This window comes from Equus caballus, chromosome 21, assembly GCF_041296265.1.
Source record: "Equus caballus isolate H_3958 breed thoroughbred chromosome 21, TB-T2T, whole genome shotgun sequence".
NCBI classification, from domain to species: domain Eukaryota; kingdom Metazoa; phylum Chordata; class Mammalia; order Perissodactyla; family Equidae; genus Equus; species Equus caballus.
This window is the reverse complement of record NC_091704.1, coordinates 22869137-22885914: the sequence shown is the minus strand read 5'-3', so window position 1 is coordinate 22885914 and position 16778 is coordinate 22869137. Positions and strand designations below refer to the sequence as shown.

Genomic DNA, 16778 nt, shown 5'->3' with positions numbered 1-16778 from the left:
GTTTCCTTCCTGCAGGTAAATATCTATTTTTCCTCTTTTATTCACATAATCAGAATCTCACAATTATTTAAAATCTGACCAAACCATTTGTTTTTTGTTTTTATCTCAATGGGATAGAGGAGGTGATTTTTACGAGAGATGCTTTTATGCTTTTAGCTTAACGTTCTGTGATTAAGAAGCAAAAAAAAATTTTGCAGAAAAAAGTATTTGAAACCACACCAAGGAAAACAATTTGGCTCTCACTTGTAAAGGATAGAAACATTAACGTTTTGAGGTTAGACTGAGTTCTCTCTGGAGAGGTGGGTTTAATTCTCTTGATCATAGTACTAAGTAGAACCTAGGAGAAGCCAAGGTGATGTCACAATTGTCTTCTAAAAGCCCAGTCCCTTGTAGGTAGATTCCGTGCCCCACCCCCCCGGCCTTCTTAAGTAATGGTACCTAAATATAAGTCCTATAAAGTCAATTGAGTATGATATCAGTCATCCACTTGTCCAAGAGTAAGTACAAGAAACAGACCTTTCTCAATGGGCATTCTGTGGGAGTCAAAAGAAACTATTCCGATACATCAAAAGAATGGTTTAGGATTGCTGGAGCCAATCCACAGTATGCAGCAATGCTTTTAAGAGTTACTTGCCAAGAGAGGGCAAAAACAGAAAACCATTTAAGTCCAACATAGCATGGGCGATCCCAAGAGTGAAGCTGGATTATAGGAAATGGGAAAGCCATGGCTTCATTAGTTTCACAAAAGGCTGCCAAAGAGCCATTTCCCACCAAGGTAATTTGGCTTTTTTTTTTCTCTTTTGCCATAGCACTGGGTGGGTTTCACTGATGGGGAAAACGAAAAACGGTTCCTGGCTTTACAACAATGGAAATTTTATATTAGAGCAGCCGGCAAAGAAAAGGAAAAGGTCAAAGAGTACATTCCTCTTGCTGCAACATGTTTTCACCAGTTGAACCTCACCGTTGTGATTAGCAGAGCTTAGACAGCGGATAGCTGGAAGTGGGGAGGGGGGCAGAAAGAGAAGGGAAGTTTTCAAGGGCGTGTCAAAAGAATATTATGTGAAATATTTGCAAAAGTTAACTGGAAGACATTGAACATTGCCTGCTCTTCTGCTGGAACCTCCTCTTTTCATTAGTGGGAGGTGTTCCATTCCTCTGGGTAGAACAGGCTCCTTATTCTCCTTTTGTTCTCCATAGCTACTGAGACATTTATCACTTAAGGCTCTTTACTTTTAGTCATTTTTAACCCACCTAGGAAAGAAGTGGTCTTCCTTGTAAAGCAAGGAAATGGAAGTGTGAGAGTACACTCCCTCTTTTGGAAAATAAATAGGAGAGACTGTATGGGGCAAAAATCATCTCTTTCTTCCTGAACAAAGGATGGAGATGATGGTACAGAAGGTGTTAACTAGAATCTTTGAGATGGTAATGGCAGCATTTCTTGGCCTGTGCTTACCTCAGAATAGTTTTCCTGCACTGTCTGTGGACAGACAACAGCAGCTACCAATGCTTTATCGGTGGTGGTAGTCCCAACACTCCATGCCCTCAGCACTCCTTTCCCCTAAGTTTTGACTCAGCCATCTTAAAGAAGATAGCAGAAATGTGATTAAAAACCCCCTTAGCTTATTCCTATTTCTTCAGGCAGCCTCCAGGAGTGCCTAAGAGCCTGGTGGAGCTATTTGAGCAAGTCACTTCTAAGACTAGACAGATAAGAATCAAAATTCTAAAAGTAGGGTCACTATAACCCATATGAGGTTGAATTAGGAAGAAAATCTTAAAATGGTAATTAGAATGGAAACATACAGTAATATAGATAAGTTGTTTCTCAAGGTGATTATATTTGGTTGTTTTATATTCAAATAAAAATATGATGATACAGAAAAGTGTAAGTCAGGAGACCAACGTGAAATGAGTCTACATATGAGGAGGTTTTAGTGTTTTCATGGTCGGCAGAAATTTCTTCTAGTTTCTGCTTATCAACTTATCTTTTTTTCTCTACTTTTTGTAGAAGAATAATGTGGTATAAAGTTCTGTATTCAAGCCTTCTTATTACTTATCACTACTTTATTTAATCTTATCTTCCATTTATTCTTGAAAACATCCTTTTCCCCCATCCTACTTTCACCACATGGTCTTTGTGTTTCTGTCCAGTGGTTTCTTTTATCAAGAGCACCTTCTCCACCTTCCCTATTCTCTTCCCTACTTCATATTCTATACTCCAATGGTTCAACTCACATCAACTAAAAGCCTGTGATCCTACTCCAGGCTATTCTTACCTTCTTAGCTCTGTATTTATATATCACTTCTATACACTTATACTTCACAATGCCCCACTTCATTAAACACTATCTTATATCATTCTCTAGTTGTTTCACAGATATTTCTTATTTTCCTAAGCTTATAGGATTCTTTCGTGTTCTCCATACTGCTTAACTCATTGTGTTTAGTAAGCACCCAGTCATACCTACTGACTTGACCTGAAACCCTAAAACTGTTGCAGCCAATCATCAGGTCTCCCATTATGATTTTCCAATGACAAATTTGTCATCATTGTCAATGACTAGGTATGGACTTCTATAAAAGTCTTGGGCACTGAATTGCAAGTAAAATAATGACTTACATGTGTACAACTCTGTAGAATGTCTATTCTCTATCAATGGATTTTATCTTTCAAATGAATTTAGGAGTTAATCCACTCACTGTTAGGGAACAGAAGAGTTCACATTGTTTTCCATAACCACTGAGTGAATAATATCAAGAACATCTCTACATTTGATTGAAACACAAATAAAAGTTAGGTAGGCAGAATGTAATTACTGAAACTGGAGTATGGCCAGGAAACTTGGGAGAACACTCCCAATTCCTCCTAAAGATTCCACGGATAACCATGACTGGTCAGAATCTCCATTTCCATGTGCCATCTTAAACACAGTCCCTCTTTTAGCCCTGGGCCTCTAGCAAAATAAGGCCACTCAAGCAGTAAGATTCACAGGGGGAAAAGTTACATCCACAGGTTCCTAAAGAACAATGTTTAATTTGGTTTTTGTTTATTTTTTGACAAACTTATGTGGTCTACAGGAAATACCCAAAGCAAGTATCACAATGTTTCCAGCAGGAAATGCATCCTGTTTTGCTAACGAGGAAGAATGACCTTTAGTTAAAAAGTCAGGTACTCGTTCTTTTTAACATTAACCAATGCTACAGAAGGATTCAGCTCTTCTTTGGGAAATGTGGAGAATGGTACAGTGTGTATATGTGTATGTCTCACGCAGAATAAGGAGTCAAGAATTAACTCCACCTCTTACTTCTTTTTTCATAAGACCATTTTTCTGAGGCCTTTGGATTATTTTAGGCTCTTTTATATACATGTATGCCAGAAAAACATTATCTTAGTCAACTCTTCCTCACTAATCATGTAAGTGGAAGTAACGATAAAATCTGAATGTGACTTTTTGGTATATTATAACCCTCAACTCCATGTTTCTTCTCCAGATGCAAAAGAAGCAATTAAAACATATAGAGAGACATATAAAAAGTGATAATAAATTCATAAAGATTCATATCTCAGAGTTCTGCAGTTAGGCTGGAACATTACTTGGAAAAAAGATACAACATATCACTAATTCTGAGCCTGTGATGCTGTTTAAGAATAGTAAAGAAAGAAAAACCACTTATATGAGCACTCACTATAACAATCTTTCAAATTCACTTTAGGCTTATTTGTATCAAATTGATGACTAGTTTCTCATTGATTGCTCTGACCCAAAAAACTCTACTTCCTGACAAGCAGCAATAAAATATAACATGGCTAAATTCACTGTTATGCAGTCCTTACTTGTTGAGTTCTAAGACGCTCACACGCTCAGGTGTCCTTAATATTAAATGCTTTGGTATTGATAGTTAAGACATCTCAAAACATACAGCCTCAGATTTCCTTACTTCTGACCAGTCCAAAGCCACCCACTGAGGTGGACATGACTGGTTATTGCAGGGCTCTTTTTCAATAGGCCGGTGTGTTAAACAACCACTGTAGTCCAGTGTCTCCTCCTCAGAAGGTCCGATCTTCCTGATGCAGAGCACTGCCCTTGTGCGCATTCCACCATCACAAGTCTTGCTACACTCCAACCAATCCCCAATGAACCACCTGCAGCAAGAAGTGGAAGAAACACAGACAAGCATTTCCTCAGTGCAGCCAGAGATTTTCAGCTGAGTGAAGGCACTTTCATCAATGGACTACATCCTTTTCCTAGAAGGGCTGACAGGTCAGTGTTGGTTGACGTGACAAATGACAGATGGGAGAACTGCTAAGGAAAAGATAACTCACCGTCAGTTACAGCCTAAAGTATAGTGCATGGGCTTTGGAGCAGGCAGAACCCAGGTTTCAACAAGTAATGCACTATGTGTTTTTAAACCTCTGATTTTTCTCCTTCTTTTTTATTAATTTCTAAAATGAGGATAACAATATCAATCATAAGATTGTCAGGAGGATTAAGTAAGGTAATATATATGAAGCTGTTAAATGTTTAACAACTGGCTCTTCATGGGAGGCAGGGAGTCCTAATTTGTTGTATTTGCCAATTTTTGTGGTATAAATACCTCACCATCACCAATTTCAAGCCACCACCTAAACATACTGACTATGAACAAGAGAAGATGTGCTATTAATACGGTCTCAGGAGCCAGTACTAGCTGGCTTCAGCACACCACTGAAAGCTTCTAACATTGTGTCTGGGATACAACAAACAAGAAACAGTAGCTGTATTATTATTACATTGAGCAGAGTCTCGCACAATCAAGGATTTTCTGCTAAAGGAGTAGAAAAAAGCTAGAGATTTGTTTTCTGATTCTCAGAAATGAACATTAGGCTTTGCAGAAGATAGAATACCTTTACTGTCCTTACAGGGGGAGAGAAGACCAGGTATCCATCTTGAAGATGTGGGAGTCTTTAAAAACCTGCACCAAGAGCAGAGCCCCGAGCCACCTCTGTGAAAACATGGAGTTCCCTTGCTTTGACCCTTTTACTGCTAAAAATAGCTTCTACACAGCTAATGTGAGAAAAAACTGAGATGTTTTAACAAAATGAACATGTCTCACATTTCTAGGTATACTACTCTTTTTTCCTAAGGTCATCAATGAACTTTCATATTTATATACACATATATAATTTCAGGGGGTTTTGGTGTGTGTACTACTTCTGCAGGACTCACTCTCTTAGGCACATTAATTGGTCCAAGGGATGTGACTCATGATCCAAATCAGACCAATGAGAATTTGGCTTTAGAATTTTTACATCTTGACTAGAGCAAAAGGGACCCTTTCCTTTCTGGTCACAAAGATGGATAAAGATATAAGAGCTGTGGGTGGTCATGTTTCCTGTCAAGTGGAATTAGCTGATTTGAAAGAATTCACAGGAGATAGAGTCCTGAGAGTGTTTGAATCCTTGATTTCTAGCCATTCCTCAAGCTAGGTCCATTCTTATCCTTCCCTCAGCTTTGTCATGTAAACCAGTAAATCCTCTTCTGTGCAGAAGCTAGCTGAAGTTGAAGTTATTTCCAACCTGAGTCCTGACTGACACATTATTGTATTTAATTTAATAAATATATGCTGAATACTTACTATATTAAAGGCACTGTGCTTTGTTTTATAGAAGAAGAAAATAAGACCAGTGGTAGGAAAATGGTTCTCCAAAATCATGAAAAGAGCAATGATGGAACTAGGACTAGATACCCATCAATTGCTGTTTCCACTAAATTTCTTTCTTATTTTTTTAAAGATTGGCCCCTGAGCTAATATCTGTTGCCAATCTTTTTTTTTCCCCTTCTTCTTATTCCCAAAGCCCCCCCAGTACATAGTTGTATATTCTAGTTGCAGGTCCTTCCAGTTGTGCTATGTGGGATGCCACCTCAGCCTGGCTTGATGAGCCATGCCAGGTCCACACCCAGGATCCAAACTGGCGAACACCAGGCTGCCGAAGCTGAGCGCAGGAACCCAACCGCTCAGCCATGGGACCAGCCCTAAATTTCATTTTTAACACAGCTAAATAGTAGAATCTGGGTTCTGAGCATGAGGTGAGAAGACATTTTCTTTAATCCATGATCATAAATCATGTAACTATCCTGGATGGATATGCTCATGCCCTTGGGTGGGAGACTACCCAGAGAGAAGAGTATGAAAGCTTAAGAACACATTTTGCACTATTTCCATGAGCTTAGCTCATTGTGCCAGTTTTGTATGGGGAAGATAGTACCTAGTGAAGTCAGAGTACTAATAACCTAAATTTGAGCCTGTACTTAGTCAAATAAGCCATAGTGGCTTTATTCATTATCACTTGTATTATTGTTACTTATAGACGGAAACAAGCATTTAGAAATATTGTAATTAACCAGTTTCTCAAACTTAAAATATGTTCAAAATCTAAAAATTTTCAACCTAAAATTCATTTGAAGAATGATAATTTAATCCTGAAAATCTAACATTAACATTTTTTTTCTAAGTCATTTTCCAGAGGAGATTTAAAGTGATTTTCATAGTCTTTCCATTTTGTTTTCCACAGATGAACATGATCCCAAGTTGTTAGTACCATTTTTGGTAAAGAGGAAAATGTGTACTGAGAATAATAACTTGCATGCCGGCCATAGTGAAACTCTGATTCAATTCACAACAGTGATTTCATCACCAAGATTAGGGGATAAAACAGAAATGTGTATAACTCAGCCACAAAAAGTTCAGTCATACCACCTCCAGCCATGATCTCATTAGGTCTCATAATGTGAGAGGGATGGAGGCCTTCAAATTAAACACAGGTGCCCAGAGTAACAGCCGTGACTCAGGACGTGTTGCGGCTCTTTGCTGCTTGAGGTCAGGGCCACCTCCCACCTTGTTATTCTCCATCATCTCTTTTATAACCAACCATCTCTTAGCTTAGATGCATCACTCTAGCATTTAACTTGGAATGTATGAAAGTAAAAGTATTACCCACCCTCCCAATTTCCCTTCTGACTTTAAGTCTGATTTCAGGCTTCACATTCAGTCCCTGTTGCATCTTTATTGCTTACCAAATCATCTCTTCCCACATCTCTCTAAAGGATTAAATCACACCCTAATTATTTAAATAGTTCTGCAATTTTACCACAGCATCTACTTGTCTCAGTTTCTCCACTCTCCCGTCCAGTTTAAGACATACTGCTCCCTTCACCTTCATTCTCCATGTATTTGACCCTCTGATGACATTCTCCTTATTTCTAGTTTTTCCTCCAAGTTTGGTCATGAAAACATGAACAGAAAAATTCTCTCTGGGAATATCAATTGCTGAATAATTATAGTCTGAACAATACTGGGGCTGTTTCTTTCTGAACTCTTCCTATCACCCAGTGATCAAATTGTCTTACATCCTAACACATGCCTTCATGTCCATTAGATGCTAACAATTAGTGAGATTAATGTTTGAGTGTCTGAGATGAGTGGCTTGGTGCAGCCTATGTAATCTGATCTACAGTATCTATACATTAATAGAACAAAAAATAACATTATCAGGGGAGGGTATAAAAGAGACACTATAAAAAATTTTGCCCCAACCTACGTTAACCAGAATATTTTTGAAGAAAGAACCCATCATAAAACCAGAATATTATTTTTCCTTTCTAACTTAAAGGAAAATGGAAAAGCATATGAAAATAAACTGATACAGTAGTCCCCTCTTATCTTGGGATACATTCCAAGACCCCCGGTGGATGCCTGAAACTGTGGATAGTACTGAACACTATACATGCTATGTTCTCTTCCATTAAAGGAAGCACTTTATGGCTTCTTTTTGGCATATCTGAATTGCCAGCATCACCACTCTTGCACTTTGGGGCCATTATTAAGTAAAATAAGGGTAATCTGAACAGAAGCACTGTGATACCACAACAGACAATCTGATAACTGAAATGGCTACTAAGTGACTAATGGGCAGGTAATGTGTGCAGCGTGGATATGCTGGACAAAGGGATGATTCACATACCAGGAGGGAAGAAGCAGGATGGCGCGAGATTTCATCATGCAACTCAGAATGGTGTGCAATTTAAAACTTAAGAATCATTTATTTCTGGAATTTCCACTTAATATTTTCAGATCTTGGTTGACAGCGGGTAGCTGAAACCGCAGAAAGTAAAACCGCAGGAAAGGGGGGAGTGCTGTATTAGATATTTGGATTAAAAAAGAGAGAGAGATTTCCCAGCCTCTGTCCTAGAGTCAAAGGTCTAATTATCAACTCTTTTTATAAACACAATATAGCCAAATAAAAAAAGTCTTCAGAATTTGACAAGAGTATGTTTACTCAAAGAGAGATTCAAGAATGTAATGTATTAAATATTTAGATACTAAAACTTTCCTAGCTTTTAAAATAGACTTTAGAAAAATTTCCAGAACAAAAAGTTGGTAAAAAAAAAAAAAAGAAAATGTGCTAATTCTTCAGCTAATTGGAAAGTAAAACTAATATCAAGCAGAAACCTCTATGTCCTAAACATTCCATAGTTGATATTTTTTCTAAATTTTTAAAAATTAATGTAATAAACATCTCTGAAATTATGGCAGTTGAGAATGTGTCAATGAAACAAGCAAAATTGGAAATATTAAAGTGCCACCAGATGTTTGATTTGTACCTTACAAAGGTAGTGATGTCTGGTATACAGGCATAACCTCATTTTATTGTGCTTCACTTTATTGTACTTCACAGATATTGCGCGGTCTTCTCAAAAATTAAGGTTCATGTTAACCCTGAACCAAGCAAGTCTGTTGGTGCCATTTTTCCAACAGCATTTGCTCACTTTATATCTCTGTGTCACATCTTGGTAATTCTTGCAACATTTCAAACTTTTTCATTATTATTATATTTGTTATGGTGATCTGTGATCTTTGATGTTACTACTGTAATTGTTTTGGGGCATCACAAACTGTGCCCATATAAGACAGCAAACAATGGATAAATGTTGTGTGTGTTCTGACTGATCCACTGACTGGCCATTCCCTGTCTCTCTCCCTCTCCTTGCGCCTCCTTATTCCCTGAGACACAACAATATTGAAATTAGACCAAGTAATAACCCTACAATGGTCTCTAAGTGTTCATATGAAAGAACTAGTTGCATGTCTCTCGCTTTAAATCAAAATCATAAGCTTAGTGAGGAAGGCATTTAGAAAGCCCAGATAAGCTGAAAGCTAGGCCTCTTGAGCCAAAGGATTAGCCAAGTTGTGAATGCAAAGGCAAAGTTCTTGAAGGAAATCAAAAGTCCTACTCCAGTGAATACTCAAATGATAAGAAAGCCAAACAGAACCAGCCCTGATGGCCTAGAGGCTAAAGTTTGGCGTACTTCACTTTGGCGGCCCGGGTTTGGTTCCCAGGTCTGGTAACACACCACTTGTCTGTAAGTAGCCATACTGTGGCAGAGGATCACATAGAAGAAGTAGAAGAACTTACAACTATACACAACTATGTACTGGGGCTTTGGGTGGGTGGGAAAGAAAGAAAAAAAGAGGAAGATTGGCAACAGATGTTAGCTTAGGGTGAATCTTCCTCTGCAAAAAAAAAAAAGAAAAAAAAGAAAAAAGAGCCAAATAGCCTTATTGCTGATATGGAGAAAGTTTTAATGGTCTGGATAGAACGTCAAACTAGCCACAACACTCCCTTAAGCCAAAGACTAATAATCCAGAGCAAGGTCCTAACTCTCTTCAATTCTGTGAAGGCTGAGGGAGGTGAGGAAGCTGCAGAAGAAAAGTTTGAAGCTGGCAGAGGCTGCTTCATGAGGTTTAAGTAAAGACACCATCTTTGTAACACAAAAGTACAAGGTGAAGCAGCAAGTTCTGACGTAGAAGCTACAGCAAGTTATCCAGAAGATCTAAGATAATTAATGAAGCTGGCTACACTAAACAACAGATTTTCAACGTAGATGAAACAGCCTTCTATGGGAGGAAGATGCCATCTAGGACTTTCATAACTAAAGAGGAGAGGTCAATGCCTGGCTTCAAAGCTTCAAAGGAGACGAAAGGATTCACCATTCTAGATACCATTAAGAACATTTGTGATTGATGGGAAGAGGTCAAAATGTCAACATTAACAGGAGTTTGGAAGAAGTTGATTCCAACCCTTATGAATGACTTCGAGAGGTTCAAGACTTCAGTGGAGGAAGTAACTGCAGATGTGGCGGATACAGCAAGAGAACTAGAACGAGAAGTGGGGCCTGAGACGTGGCTGAATTGCTGAATCTCAGGATAAAATTTAAACAGATGAGGAGTTGCTTCTTATAAGTGAGCAAAGAAAGTGGTTTCTTGAGATGAAATCCACTTCTGGTGAAGATGCTGTGAAGACTGTTGAAATGACAGCATAGGATTTAGAATGTTACATAAACTCAGTTGATAAAGCAGCGGTGGGTTTGAGAGGATTGACTCCAATTTTGAGAGCAGTTCTACTGTGGGTAAAATGCCAGCAAACAGCATCACATGCTATAGAAAAATCATTCATGAAAGGAAGATTCAACCGATGCAGCAACCTTTACTGTTGTCTTATTTTAAGAAATCGCGACAGCCACCCCAACCTTCAGCAACCACCACCCTGATCAGTCGGCAGCCATCAACAGTGAGGCAAGACCCTCCGTCAGCAAAAGGATTACAACTTGCTGAAGGGTCTGTATGGTTAGAGCATTTTTTAGCAATAAAGTATTTTTTAATTTAGGAATGTAAATTTTTTTTTAGACATAATGCTACTGCACACTTCTTAGACTACAGTTTGGTGGAAACATAGCATTTATAGGCACTGGGAAACCAAAAAGTTTGTGTGATTCGCTTTATTGCGATATTTGCTTTATTGTGGTGGTCTGGAGCTGAAGCTGCAATATCTCCGAGGTGTGCCTGTAATGGGAAAAGCATCACCAGAGATTAGCATACCCTCATCTCTAAAACGATGGGAGTTGGCCTACATGATCTCTATGATTCTTTCCAGGTCTTAAATTTTGGAGTTTTATAGAGGACTCTGATGAATCTTTTTCTAAACTTAAAATAACAGATTATAGTTGTCCATGGGTGGGGTGCAGTGACTCAAAATAATTGTTAAGCATTTTATCATAAAAGATACCATTAAATAAAACCTAGCACCTGGGTAATAATCTCTCCCCAGTCTGAGCATCCTGTGCAATTTTGCTTATAACTCTCTTATTATATTTAACATGTTTTGCCTTGTACTATAATTATTTTTTAATGTATTTACCAAATTAGATTGCCTTTAGGAAAAGGAACCGTTTCTCCCAAAGCACATTGCCTTCCGCACTGCGGTTGCTTAAAAAACGTTGCTTCGGTTTTTGGTCACAGTTTTATCACAATGTTTGGTGCTCTATTGTTCTCACTTTTCTGATTTTCACAAATTTAAAAACCACAGTATCATACAGGAATAACACCTGTATCCAAGGATACTTCAATGAGGTCATATATAAAAATATTCTTGCTATTACACAGCATGGTCAAAACTGAACTCTTGGCCTTTCTCTTCAGATTCCAAGTCAGCATTACTTTTTTTTCTCATGGTGGGGCACCAGCTTCCTATCAGTCATGTTCTTTAATATCAACTCCTCCCTTTTCCTTTTGTCAATTTTTTTTATTTTTAGGAAGATTAGCCCTGAGCCAACTAGTGCCAATCCTCCTCTTTTTGCTGAGGAAGACTGGCTCTGAGCTAATGTCCATGCCCATCTTCCTCTACTTTATACGCGGGACGCCTGCCACAGCATGGCTTGACAAGCGGTGCGTTGGTTCTCACCCGGGATCCGAACCAGTGAACTCCAGGCCGCAGAAGCGGAATGTGAGAACTTAACCACTGTGCCACCGGGCCAGCCCCCTCCTTTTGTCAATTATTTAACGCTATGTCGTGAATCCCACCATTTTCACTCAATTTCTCTAGAATTCTTGTTTTTTCCCCTCTCCCAATCTTGACTTCTATACTCTTTCTCATAAAAGAGCTGTTGCTCGGAGCACACTAATTTTTCCCAGCAAGCTTTCCTCTGTCCTTTCAAGGTCTTCCAAATAAACATTTTTTATTATTATTACTCTACCAAAGACTCTTTTGTCTATTCTTCCTACTCCCTTCTCATTTTCTTTATACAAGACATGGATAAATCTTACCACCCTCTATTCCTCCATACTCTACTTATAAAGTCTCCCATATGACTAAAAGACATTCAAAATACTTTATTATTTGAAAAGATACATTCTGATAAAAAAATACCATTTCAGATTTTAAATTAATGGTATTAGGAAAACAATAATATTTGAAAATAAATATATGGACCAGTCCAGTGGTGTTGTGGTTAAGTTTGCATGCTCTGCTATGGTGGCCTGTGGTTCAAGGCTTAGGATCATGGGTGTGGCCCTTCACACCACTCATCAGGCTGTGCTGTGGCAGCGCCCCACATGCAAAATAGAGGAAGATTGGCATGGATATATGCTCGGGGCCAATCTTCCTCAAGCAAAAAAAAACAAAAAAAAGAGGAAGATTGTAACAGGTGTTAGCTCAGGGCCAATCTTCCTCACACACACAAAAAGAAAATAAATAGATCCTTTCCTCAAAGCAGGCAAATATATTTCAGATAGATTAAAGTTTACACTGAAAAAAAGAAACTTGGAAAGTATAGTCTTAGAGTGGGTAAGGCCTTTCTAAAAATTATACCAATGAAAGAAATAAAAGTTCGATAGTTTTCCTATATAATATTTTAAAACTTTTATAAGTAAAAATAGATCATAATACCATAAATAATATGGAAAAATATGACAAACTAGGAAAGAGTACTTGGAACACAGGTAAAAGAGTTAATATCCATAATACATTAAGAGTTCATACAAATCAATAACAAAATGATAAACACTTCAGCAGAAAAATGGGACAGGCCATGAAGAGGAAAAGCAAAAAAGAAATAATACAAAGGCCCATTGAACCTAATTTCTCAATGTTGGTCTCATTTGCAATCCCAGAAATACAAAATAAAACAACAATCAGATATCAAGGCTTTTTTCTCTATAAAATAGTCAAAGATTGTTTTCAAAATAATACTACTCAGTGTCATGCAGTTCAGGGAAATGACATTCTTATATACTGTTAGTGGAGTATACATTCATACATTCTTTCTGAAGAAAAATTTAAGAATGCGTTTCAAAGACTAAAATATATTTCCATTTGAACCAGAAATTCTATTCCTACTCGTTTAGTATAAGGGCATAATTATGGAGAACACGTTTTAGTAGCAAAAATGGTTACTGCTGTGGTATTGTAAGGGATCAAAAGCTAGAACACAGCCAAAATTGTTCGACAGTGGAAAACCAACTTAAACAAACAATGATATATCTACTAAATGTTGTAGAAGATATTTAACGTTCAAAATATGTTGAGAACTGACTGCAAAGCATCATAAATAATATAATGCCATTTTGTTATATACACATGTCTATGTAGACATAGGAAAAAAACTGGAAATATATACATCAAAATATTAATAGTGGTATTAAAATATTACAGGCATTTTTAATCTTCCTCTTTTTACGTATCTGCATTTAAAAAAATTTTATGCTTTAATATGTATTACAAAAAACAAATACAATTATCACATCATAATCTGAAAAAACGTATCTCCTTTCCTTTCTTCCACACTCAGTGTTATTGAATTGAGTATTTTCCTGTGATTTTTTTAATACAAATGTCTATGGAGAATCTTATTATATACAATAACTATTCTAAAGAATTGAGATTTCCTTTTTCATAGTCTGAATTCAAAGGAATAAAGAATAAATTAAAAAGGAGCTAAGAATAAAATGGAGCAATAAAGAGTAATATTTTAAATATATATCTTTAGCTCTTTCCAAAAAAGAAAAGTCAGACTAAATTTTCTTTCTAATATTCTCTTTACTTTTCTTCTTCAAATTCCATTCTTTTACCTCCAAACTTTTAAAAAAATAATAAATAATGTTTTATTTCAGAATTACAAAAGGAAAGGAGACAGGAAACAATTTTAATCATTTATGTTCATTCAAATATGTCAATAATCCTTAAACTGTTTAAAAAAAGCCTCCAATGTAATACTCAAGCTCAAAATATATGGGATGCAATGACCTACCATTGAAAGCTCCATGGACCTTCAAATAGTGTTTAAGCTTAAACAAATAAAAAAGCTGAGGCCAAAGTAGAACAGGTGTGACCAGGCCCTCTCAGATGCCTTACATGGCTGATCAAATGCCAAACATAATACTTAAAATCCGGAGTGTCAGGGAATTAACTTGATGAGTTGAGACACACAATTATATGAAAATATGTTGAAGTTATTGGAAACACGGGAAGGAACAAAATTAGCCTATGGTTTTTGAGCTTCACTTTGTTTTATATAGTTTTTCAGTTTCTCTTGAGTTAAATATATAAAAATAATTGGCACAAAGGAGGAAAATTAAAAAATTAAACATTTTGTCTTTATAATACATATCATAGATCATATTTCTATACTTTCCCATGTCTGAATTTTAAGGAATTAGTTACATGGTGATCACATTTTGAAAAGAAGAGACACGAAATTTTAAAAATCTTAGAATAAAAATTTCTTGTCCTAAATGTTTTCAAGAGATTAGTAGTGAATATTTCCCTTTAAGCTTCAAATATTCTGGCAGACACTGACTCTGGATAATGAAAGTTCAGAAGGCATTACTGTGTTGGAAGAATTATTAAGAAATGCCCCTTGCTTTAACCATATTAGGGAGCTGATTTCTTTATCCTTTGTAAGTCCCAGGTTTTTGTGTCTCCACTGCAGTCATTTTCAGAAAAAGGGATTGCTTCATTATAGAGCTTTTCTCTCCAGTTCTAGAGAGCTTGGGATATGTTTATTCTTTTTCCTTATCAATTTCATGTTGGGATAATTAGTTAACCAGGGAGATAATGGTTACTCTGATTTCTCAAACAAGAATAAAATGCCATTTACACATGTTCTGTTTTGCAGTTGCCAATCAGGCAAAATCCCTACAAAGATCAATATTTTCATGATCAACTCAGAATCTTTGTCTTTTTTCACATAATCATTGCCTTTTGCTCAATCAAGAAATCTTCCTGTTCTTACAGATTATAAAGTATGGCTCACTGACACCAGGTCTCATATTTTTAAATTTTTATTTTTTTAAAGTCATCATTAAGATGAATGGGCTCTCTCCTGTGCCTCCCTTTACAGTGAGCTTAATTGTTGCATTAATCAACTGACAGAGACTGAAGTATACCTCTACGCTATGGCTAACTGTCAAAAGACAGGATGCCTTAGGATGACAGAACTTAAAACTGGGCCAGCAAATTAAAGCAGTGATATTCCACTGCAAAATATTTCTAAGCCATTTTGAAAGTCTTTAGGCCTTTAGGATATTTATCCTAAATATCTGGAATAGATAGGACGGCACACCAATCTACCGTATTTTATTGAATCAAAGATACCATTATTTTATGTACCATTAAGAAAGAAAAAAATAATGCTGATATTATTGCAAGACACTATCAACTGCAAGATGAATCTCAATTTCAGAGATATTAAAATGTGAAGAGATATGTACCTCAGAATTGATGAAATATGATAACTTCCAGTACTGTGTCAGGATCAACTCCTGAAGTTCCTGCCTTAAAGCAGTTAATAACTGAAAACTATGAATAAATAGAAATTTTTGCTCAGTGAAAGGGGCATCAAAATTCCACCCTCTGTGACATTTTATCCCCTTTTCTCAGTCTAATTTATTCCTATCATATGACTGTATGTTTCCAAATATGACTATCTAATGTTTTCTCTTTGCACTTGAAGAAAATAATTCTCACTTCTTCCTCTTACTTACTCAGGAGGGCAGGGCTCAGCGTTGCAGGCTCTGTGATTTTCAGGTGGCTTACTGTCAGGGTCACAGTAATTGTTCTGGACAATGGAGTTGTCATCCAACCTTTTACAGACCACCTCCTGTCTTTGGACACCTTGAGAAAAGGAGGATAGCATTAATCAAAGAGTCGTTTACCTTCCAATAAGTTAGGTATGCATAGTTTTCTTCTGTGGGAAATCAACCTCACTGGATCGCTGCAGTCTTATCTGTTCCAGAAACATTTGACTGCTTCTCTAAAAGGAGAGAAGTCCTGGTCATTACACTGCAATTGTAGGCAAAATTATTGTTCTCATATTAGAAACATAACTGTTTCAACTTCAGAAAAGAAATTATTGGTAATTTTAAACAATTAGTTTTCCCACTTGTATTTTCTCCTTCGTGCTTTCCTTAAAAAAAAAGCCAAACTTCATTTTCCCAAAATATTATCAGATAAAATGTATGAATATACATTTCAGTGCAAAACAATGGTTGTATATCTATTTGAAAATAAAACAATTGGGATAAATTCACTTTTTGATATTTTGTAGGACAAACTCCATCAATTTAGTCTTTGGTATGAACACATCACATTCACATATTTCATTTTTTTCTTCCATTTATAGATTTATTTCTCTAAAAGCCCATAATGTCTACAATGTAGAGATTGTAGTAGGCCTCTTGTGGACTGCAACCCATTAGTCTGTTTGCTTTAACAGAGTTGGCCCCTGATAATTACACCATTGTCAAACAGATATATATATTCCATCAAATATTAACTTACAAAGTTCTTATCTCATTCTTAAAAATTGGTCTATGTGACCTGTTTGCCAGAGCTAAAAATATTCTCATTATAAAATTTGTAAAAATATAAATATATATATTTTATTTATTGGCAAAGATATCCACCA

The 16778-nt window shown here is 36.6% G+C and overlaps 1 protein-coding gene and 1 long non-coding RNA gene across 7 annotated transcripts in view; one reads left to right on the top strand and one right to left on the bottom strand.

The window, feature by feature from the left end:
* The window catches only part of ADAMTS6 (ADAM metallopeptidase with thrombospondin type 1 motif 6), a 308350-nt gene that overhangs the window by 22582 nt on the left and 268990 nt on the right, over window positions 1-16778 (bottom strand). For 5 of the 6 annotated variants that reach the window (XR_011430332.1, XR_011430333.1, XM_070246190.1 and 2 more), the window contains 2 exons: window positions 15856-15985; window positions 3937-4141 (listed from right to left, as the gene is read on the bottom strand). Coding sequence is in view for 3 of the 6 variants with exons in the window: in XM_070246190.1 (XP_070102291.1) it covers window positions 3937-4141; window positions 15856-15985 (335 nt within the window). In the remaining 3 variants the exon portion in view is untranslated. Of the gene's footprint in view, window positions 1-3832; window positions 4142-15855; window positions 15986-16778 lie in introns of all 6 variants that reach the window. The other variant, XR_011430331.1, reaches the window with a different exon arrangement.
* Window positions 374-5622, top strand: LOC111769718 (uncharacterized). The gene is made up of 3 exons (XR_002802518.2): window positions 374-497; window positions 4005-4259; window positions 4900-5622. It is a non-coding gene; the product is annotated as an uncharacterized lncRNA (long non-coding RNA).